Source organism: Mus caroli, chromosome 1 (genome assembly GCF_900094665.2).
Source record: "Mus caroli chromosome 1, CAROLI_EIJ_v1.1, whole genome shotgun sequence".
Classification (NCBI taxonomy): Eukaryota; Metazoa; Chordata; class Mammalia; order Rodentia; family Muridae; genus Mus; species Mus caroli.
The window spans coordinates 127010322-127019401 of record NC_034570.1 but is presented as its reverse complement, the minus strand read 5'-3'; the positions used below and the strand labels follow the sequence as shown (position 1 = coordinate 127019401).

The 9080-nt window shown below is 43.1% G+C and overlaps 1 protein-coding gene across 1 annotated transcript in view; it reads left to right on the top strand.

The window, feature by feature from the left end:
- The window catches only part of Ipo9 (importin 9), a 50617-nt gene that overhangs the window by 16795 nt on the left and 24742 nt on the right, over nucleotides 1-9080 (top strand). Inside the window, exons 5-9 of the mRNA XM_029475586.1 lie at nucleotides 5772-5860; nucleotides 7153-7239; nucleotides 8114-8233; nucleotides 8326-8426; nucleotides 8610-8668. Coding sequence (XP_029331446.1) covers nucleotides 5772-5860; nucleotides 7153-7239; nucleotides 8114-8233; nucleotides 8326-8426; nucleotides 8610-8668 — 456 coding nt within the window. The remainder of the gene's footprint in view (nucleotides 1-5771; nucleotides 5861-7152; nucleotides 7240-8113; nucleotides 8234-8325; nucleotides 8427-8609; nucleotides 8669-9080) is intronic.

Genomic DNA, 9080 nt, shown 5'->3' with positions numbered 1-9080 from the left:
AGCCCTGGCTATCCTGGAACTCACTCTGTAGACCAGGCTGGCCTCGAACTCAGAAATCCGCCTGCCTCTGCCTCCTGAGTGCTGGGATTAAAGGTGTGCGCCACCACGCCCGGCTGCTTGAATAAGTTTTTAATGCTGTGGTTTCCATAAGGGGTTTTCATGTATCTTTAGAATCTGGTTGCCCTTGCTCCCTCTTCTCCCCTGTCTCTCACCTTTAACTTCCAGTATTCTCTATGTTCATATCAGGTGGGTTCTGGTCCCTCACTCCTTACGACCTCTTCTGTCCTCAGATACTCCAAATTAAGCACACAAATCTAAGATTTGAAAGCTAGTCTTCACATACGAGACAGAATATGTCCTTGTCCTTCAGAGCCTGAATTACCTCACTTAATATAATATATTCCAGTTTCCGTCCATTTTCCTGTCATGTCTTTTGACTGTGGGCTTGATACTATATTAGTATTTGGTTATTATTGAAAGGCGTGCACTGATTGCTTACACTTTGTTGATTTTTTTGTTTGTTTGTTTTCTTTTTCCTCTTCCTCTCTTGCCTAGTATTTTTCTAGCATGGTTTATTTTCTGCGGCTCATTGGTGGATTTGTCTTTCTCGTCACTGTGAGGGATTCCTTTAGTCTATTTTTATCATGAGAAGCTTTTATCGTCCCTTCAGGTGTGACGAGTAGCTTTGCTGGCACAGTGCTCTGGACTGGCTGTAGTAGTTGTTTTCCTTCAGAACGTGAAATACATCACTCCAAGCCCTGCTGGCTTCTAAAGCTTCAGTTGAATGATCTGGAGTTATGCCAGTGGGCTTGCCTGTTGTGTGACTCAGTGTTTCTCTCTTGCCTCTTTCACTGTGCTTTTTTTCTTCTGTGTATTTTAGTGTTGTCAGCATTCCAGGGAAGAGACCCTCACCTGAGGAATTTCTTCTATGAGATTGGCCTGTGGGCAGGTCTTTGAGGCATTTTCTTAATTGCTAATTGATCACTGTGGGTAGTGCTGTCCCTAGGCTGGTGGACCTGGGCTATATAAGAAAGTTAGCTGAGCAAACCAGGGAAGGGAGCCATGCCTTCCTCTGTGGTCCCAGTTTTATTTCCTGCTTCAGCTTCCCTTGATAATTGACTATAACCTTTAAGCCAAAATAAGCAATTTCTTGTCCAAGTTGTTTTTGGTCAGTGTTTTATCACAGTATCAGAAAGCAAACTAGAAAAAGGGTTTTAGTTAAATTCTAACAAAAGACAGTTCTTTTCTGGTGTTATCTTTGTGTTATCTCCTGTATCTGGGTTGATATCTCTTTTTCCTAACTTTGGAAATTTTTCTGTTATGATTCTTTTGAAAATATTTTCTAGCCAGGCAGTGATGGTGCACACCTTCAATCCCAGCGGTCTGGAGGCAGAGGCAAACGGATCTCTGTTGAATTGAGGCCAGCCTGGTCTACAGGTGGCGTTCTAGGACAGCCAGGGCTATACATAGTAACTGTCTTGAAAACCCAACAACAAAATAAAAGGAAGTCTTCTCTGTGCCTTTACAATGAGATTTTCTTATGCCTGTTCCCTGTCAGAGTGTCTTGTCTATTTTGGAATTCCCTTCCATACTCTTAAATGCCTTATCTTTGTCCTTGTTGCACTGTTCCTCCATCTTGTCTTCAGGGACAGACACTCTGTCTTCTCCTTTATTAATTCTGTGCTGACTGTCCACAGAATTTATTTCACTGTGTCTTTTAATTCCAGCATTTCTGCTTGGCTTTTCTTCAGTATTTGAGTTTCTTCTTAATTCTTTCATAATTCATATCTAGCCTTATTTCATTCAGGTGTTTATTTGTGTCTTGAAATGTGCTTGTTTTTTTTGTTTTGTTTTGTTTTTTTTAAGATTTATTATATGTAAGTACACTGTAGCTGTCTTCAGACACTCCAGAAGAGGGCGCCAGATCTCGTTGCGGATGGTTGTGAGCCACCATGTGGTTGCTGGGATTTGAACTCTGGACCTTTGGAAGAGCAGTCGGGTGCTCTTACCCACTGAGCCATCTCACCANGATGGTTGTGAGCCACCATGTGGTTGCTGGGATTTGAACTCTGGACCTTTGGAAGAGCAGTCGGGTGCTCTTACCCACTGAGCCATCTCACCAGCCCCGAAATGTGCTTGTTACACTGGGATCTCTCTCAGGGACTTCATCCGATTCTCACTAGAGATCATTGCTATAGTTTCACTAATTTTGAAGGAGCTAGTTTGCTTTGATATTTCCTATTTTTTATGTTACTGCATTGGGTTTACATATCTGGTATTTTTTTCTTTGCTTGGTTTATTTTTTGTCAGTATATTTTTCAGATGACATATTTGAAATTGTCAAATGGGACTTGAATGTGTAGTTCAGAAAAAAAATTCCTTAGACCAGGAGTAGCTCTGGGGACCTGGTGTACAGTCTGTCTTATTCCCTGAGTTCCATATTAGCTGTGAAAGCAACCACAGCTGCTTGATATCAGCACTAAACAATTGTCAAGAACTGTTGGAGGACAACCAACCAGGTCTAAATAGTGTAGAGTAGACTCAAATTTTTTTGTTGGTAAGATAAAAATAGGGAGGAATTAGGATTTGTAAGAGGGAGGAGTTAGCATAGATAACCTTGGAGAAGAAAAACGTTGAGGTTAGTAAAATGTAGCCAGAAGGGGAAAGTTGACCCTTTGGGGTCTGCAGATTTTAGAGATTGTTAAAGCTGATGGGAAGTTTTCATTAAGTAGAAAGAGTAAGGGATGAGACTAAGAAGAACAGTATAGGAAGAAGAGGGGAGGTTATGGGGCTGGAGAGACAGCTCAGTGGTTAAGAGCACTGGCTGCTCTCCAGGGGACCTTGGTTTAATTCCCAGCACCCACATGATGGCTCCCAACCATCCGTAACCCCAACCCCAGGGGTATAACTCCCTTTCCTGGTCCCTCCTCAGGCACTCGGTGCACAGACAAACATGCAGACAAAAGCCCCCTCCCTCCCCTCAGAAGGAGGCTAGGGCATGCAGTTAGCATGCATGCTGCTTTTGCAGATGACCTGAGTTCTATTCTGTGTAGCCACATCAAGCAGCTCATGCCTGCCTTTATTTAACTCTAGCTTCAGGGGATCCAGTGCCTCTGGCCTCTGAGGATCTACGCTCATACACACATTTGTAATTAAAAAATAAGATAGATATATGTATGCATATTTTAAAGACTGGTTATGGGGTAAATTGTTAGCTCAGCTGCACTTAGCTACAAATTAATTCTCAATTCTTCTGGCTCTAGCAGGTTCTGCATGGTGTTGTGTGATAGAGGAGGAGATGGGAGCCTTTGATCTCTGAAGCCTCTATGTTCCTGGGGCTCTGGCATATGAAAGGAGGGGAGGTTGAAAGTCCTTTTCTGCTGGGCATGGTGGTGCATGCTTTTAATCTCAGCGCTCAAGAGAGAGGCAGATAGATCTCTACTTCGAGGCCAGCCTAGTCTAGAAAGTGAGTTCCTGAATAGCCAAGGCTTCACAAACAAGAAGTCTTTCCTGATAATTCCCTGGCTCCTGCACACTGTGTGGCATGTCGAGTTCCTACGCTCAGGTGTGTAAGGAGCAGCACTCGAGGTCTAGCCATTCAATCTATTTACTTGGCATCTATGCTGCATTTTACATGCCCACTCAGCATTAATAGCAGGTTATGTCAAAGTCAGACCTTTCATTTGTCCTATTCTTACCCCCAGATACCCTTTTAGAGTTCCGACTGTGTTCCTACTGGTGAGCTTTTAGTTCAGAAACACCAGAAAGGCCAAGGTGCTCCTTGATTGGCCTTTCGCCTTCCTGCTTCTGTATGAGTGAGGTGACTGCTCTGTGAAATTGAACTTCTAAGAGCCTTTGCTTAGCTCTCCTAATGCCAGGGTATCCAGCAAAGGGCAATTGTTTTAGCCAAGGAGAGGAAAGCCTAGTCTTCCTGTACGGAGTTCAGCTTCTTTCCGGCAGACCTGGAGAGAAAGGATGGCTGTATAGTTACTCTCATTGGAATGCAGAAGAGGCTTTGTACTTGACTAAGGAAATGACTATACAGTGAGGTCACTTTCTCTCAGCCAGGAGAAGGAACTGGTGAAGAAATGTGTATCCTTTGTAATGAGTCAGCAGGCACGAAGTGGACGGCAGCCAACCTCCATTCACAAATAGCTACTCCAGTTGATTTCAACTTCACACCACAGGAACTGGAACATCCATGAGGACAGAAAAGTATTGGTGTGTGAGAAACGTGGGACCAGTTCTCTTTAGGGTTTTCCTTTTTTTTTATTTTGAGATGGAGGTCACTCTGTATTGCCCAGGCTAACTTTTAACTCCTGACTCCTGTAATCCTGCCTCAGCTTCCAGAATAGCTTAGGAAAATAGGCATGTCCAGCTGTGCCTAGTGTCTTTGAGACTTTTTGGAGGAAAATACTGTTCTTGACTTCTGAGTTATTTTACTGTTTATAAAAGAGAACTTGGTCTCAAGATATAAAAGGACTATATGCTAAGAATTTAAATATTTGATCTAATAGATAAATCTTTTACTTCTATCTTATAGTTTTGTAAATTTAGTTGTTAATACCCCAGATTTTTGACTTGATAATAATGACCTCAGAAAACTTACTTTGAATTTAAACCTACAAAGAATGAACAAATTGAGGCTACTCACAATGATTATAGAAAAGTTAAACAGTACAGTTAGTCACTTCAGTACTAAGACTCCTTTCTTTGTAGTGGTGATGATGGTGGCGATGACACTGGGGATTGGACCAGACCCTTGAACGTGCTAAGCTGCACCCAAGCTCTATGCTATATTTATTCATAAATGCAGGCTATGCTTGATCTTAGGCCCAGAGGTGGTAATATGCTATCTAGTGTATTTATTTGGGCTGACTTCAGTCTAAATGGAATTTAACATTTTATTAAGATATTAATTTTATTAAGATAAAGCTTGGAATTTATCTTTCAGAAGGAAGCCACATTCCTTCAGAACAGCTGGTCTCCAGTATTTGATCTGTATTTGACCTGTGGGGATTGATACAGAGTCTTTATGCATAGCATTTTCTTATTTAATTTTTTCCAGGCACAAGACGACATGGCCTGTCTTTCCTCACCTCTTTCAAATCTGCACATGGGTTAAACACCTTCACTCAGCAATCCTCTTCCTATCTAGTTGACAGCAACCCCAGAATTACACATTGATAAATGGAGTCGATGCTTAGTACATTTTCCGATGGGTGGGAGGGTTGGTAGTTGGTTGGTTGGTTGATTGGTTGGTTTTTTTCAAGACTAGGCTCTCACCATGTAGCCCTAGCTATCCTGGAACTCGATCTGTAGACCAGGCTGGCCTCGGACTCAGAGATCTGCCTGCCTCTGCCTTCCAAGTGCTGGAATTAAAGGCATGCGCCACTATGCCCTGTTTATTTTGTTGTTTACATTGAAGTAACTTGTCAGGAGACAGAACTGACAGAAACCAGATGGCACTTGTGCTCAATGCTGCCATGGCACAAGCTCAGAAGGATCCCTGTTTGCCTTACTTGTATGCAGTTGTGTTGCACATGGCTTTAATCTGTGTGCTTTTCTTTTTAATCTCTTGTATCTTCTTTTGTGTTCCTAGTCTCTCTCCCCTTCTGACAAATAATGCTTCTGGCTTCTTGTCCTTCCTCAGAGTGAGTTTGCTAGACCAGTGGCCATTCCTAGGTGCCGACCTGGAACTGCTACCTAGATGGCTTGCAAGCTTTCACACTTCGTCTTCATGAAGCATCTTTTACTTTTTGTCTTTGCAGAGTTTACTCGAGAAGTGACAGACACACAGATGCCACTTGTTGCTCCTGTCATCCTGCCAGAGATGTATAAGATATTCACCATGGCCGAGGTATGGAATCTCAGCGCCACCTCTCAGGTGTATGGTGATGGTTGATTGTCACTGGTGCCCATGCCAAGAACTGGAACTGACATTGATTTAGATCAGAAATTGAATTGACCGTAGTCTTTGAACTCATGACTACAAGGAAAAGCACTTGATGAAGTAACTGAAATGTCTCAACACCACTCAGCTTTGTACCCTATCACCCTTGAGTGCACAGTGCCATTCTTGACCTAACCTACTTGGCCAATGATTTAAAAATCATCTGTTACTTCATTGCAAGACTAGAATCTTTTTTTCTTTTTTTGGCTTTTGTCAAGGCAGGGGGTTGTTTCTCTGTGTAGCCCTGGCTGTCCTGGAACTCACTTTGTAGACCAGGTTGGCCTCAAACTCAGAAATCGGCCTGCCTCTGCCTCCCAAGTGCTGGGATTAAAGGCGTGCACCACCACCGCCCAACACAAGACTAGAATCTTAATGTATTATGTATATACGTGTTAGTACGTACGTAATAGTGATCTATACACAGTAATGTATGAATCTTAATAGGTATCCAACCTCTGTAACCCCTTGCCCCACTGAATACTCCACATTGTAAAGGAAATACGTTGAGAAGTGGGGATTCAGCTCAGTAGAGAGCATCTGCTTTCAAGGCTCTGGGCTCATCTTCTATCATCACTCTGTAGAGACAAAGCAGCAGCTGGGCACCTCATAACCCCATCTCCAAAAAAGGAAAAATATCTACTAGCCAAGGTGGATGCGGTGGAGGGCATTTCTAAACCCAGCACTCAGCAGGCAGAGGAAAGCTAATTTCTGTGAGCTGTAGGCCAATGGGAGCTACAGCGTAAGATTGTCTTTAAAAAAAAAAAGCTATGTGTCTTAAAGGCTGATTCCAGTAAGTTTAGCATTCTGATGCCTTTCTCTCTCCCTCCTTCTCTCTCTCTCTCTCTCTCTCTCTCTCTCTCTCTCTCTCTCTCTCTCTGTTTGTATTTCGAGTACACAGATAATGGTCTTTCTGAGTAGCCCTGGCTGTCCTAGATCTCACTTTGTAGACCAGGCTGGCTTCGAACTCACAGAAATCTCCCTGCCTCTACTTCTCCAGTGGTTGGATTAAAGTATACACCACCAGCCATCTTATGCTTTCTTAATTACAGAAACCCATTGTTTTACATAAGTGGATTGCATCTGTGTCTCTTTAGGGAATTAACTGTAAGGATTGGTTGGTTAGTCCTAGTTTTACTTCTAGTCACATCTACACACATATATGCTCCAATCTCATGATTATGCCATGGTCTTTTTCTCAGGTGTATGGTATTCGAACTCGTTCCCGAGCAGTGGAGATTTTTACTACTTGTGCGCATATGATCTGTAACATGGAGGAACTGGAAAAGGTAAGTGAACCTTTGGTTGATGAATAACAAAATTTGTGTTCCAAAGTCTTTATTAATACTTTACACTGCCAAAGATTTATTTTATAACTATCAGAAAGCACACTAGCCAGTCTTATAGATTTAGCATTTTCATTAAAATTTTAACATATACATATTATTTCTATATTTTAGTTTTTTGTTTCTTCAGATACCTTTCCTATATTTTTTTACTTCTTTCTGTTTTGATTTTTTTGTTTTGTTTATTTTGTTTTGTGGTTGAATGTTGTTGTTGTTTGGGAGACAGGCAGTTGGGAGGGGTGCTTTGGTTTAGTGTTTTTCCAGTTAAACCCCAGACCTCACATGTTCCAAGCAAGCACTCTGCCAGTGAGCTATATTCCAAGTGTTCCTGCCTCTTTTTTTTTTTTTTTTGGTTTTTCGAGACAGGGTTTCTCTGTGTAGCCCTGGCTGTCCTGGCACTCACTTTGTAGATCAGGCTGGCCTCGAATTCAGAAATCCGCCTGCCTCTGCCTCCCGAGTGCTGGGATTAAAGGCGTGCACCACCACGCCCGGCACCTGCCTCTTTCATATTTGACATTTCAAGCCTTTCTATTATCTTACGGCCCTTTCATGTGAAGAAAAGCAAGCTAGAAATGTTGATTCCTGCGACCCAGGCGCTGTCTGAGAGTGGTCTGATGGGCTAGGTTTCAGGAGACTGAGGTGTAGGATTGCAGGTGGGAGTTGAGGTCAGAGGCTTGAGAGACTCCTGCAGTGACGATAGCTGTGCCCTTTCATTAAGAGCTGGCCCTAAAAGATGCTTCAAAACTGAGAATTTAGCTGTGTGCTGAAGCTCTGGGTTGAGGGTTTGTCCAGCATTGACTTTGGTTTCTGTTGTCAGGGTGCAGCCAAAGTCCTGATCTTCCCCGTGGTGCAGCAGTTCACAGAGGCCTTTGTTCAGGCACTCCAGATGCCGGATGGCCCCACATCTGACAGTGGCTTTAAGATGGAGGTCCTGAAGGTAAAGAGAGACTATCAGTAAGCTTAGAGCTGAGAAAGAGTCAGAAATCATTGATTGCTCCTGTGTTGCTTAGCAGTGTTTTCTCTTCTCAGGCAGTGACAGCCTTGGTGAAAAACTTCCCAAAGCACATGGTGTCCTCCATGCAACAGATCCTGCCCATTGTTTGGAACACTCTAACTGAAAGTGCTGCCTTATATCCTTTCCTGGGAACCCAGAGGACCCGCCACTGCCTAACACTGCGGACCTAGCCTTGGGTCTCAGTCTTGTGCTCCTACGTCTAAGTGTTATGTCTGTTCTTGGTGTTGGGGTATATAGCACTCCCTTGTAGACTATACTTAAAGCAGGCTCCAGTCTCTTTCTTGACTCTGCATCATACTTATGTGAGGACGGAAGTGAATTACACAGAGGAAGTGGAAGACCCTGTGGATTCGGATGGTACGTAGTTCCTCTGACCCTCACGCAAAGACCAATTGTTAGGGAAAGGGATCTTGTCTCAGACAAGTCAGAGGCGGAAAACAGAGAAGCAGTAAAAGTGTCTTCAGTGTACTAGATGTGAGCCACTGAGAACTCATCATCTTCCGTGTCAGCCTTAGGACATTTGCAAAGCCAGCTGAAAACTGTAGCATTTGCGTGTCACAGATGTCTGACACAGCTAGCTACCCTCGTCATTTGTCTCATTTAATTTCGAAGTCCCACATGATGGTAGCCTTCATGTCTGTCAATATCTTTAAGTACTTCAGATGAGAAATAGACATGCTGGGAAATGTGTTCGGTGTCTGTGACTCTTTTTTTTTGCTTTATCGAGACAGGGTTCCTCTGTGTAGTCCTGGCTGTCCTGGAACTCACT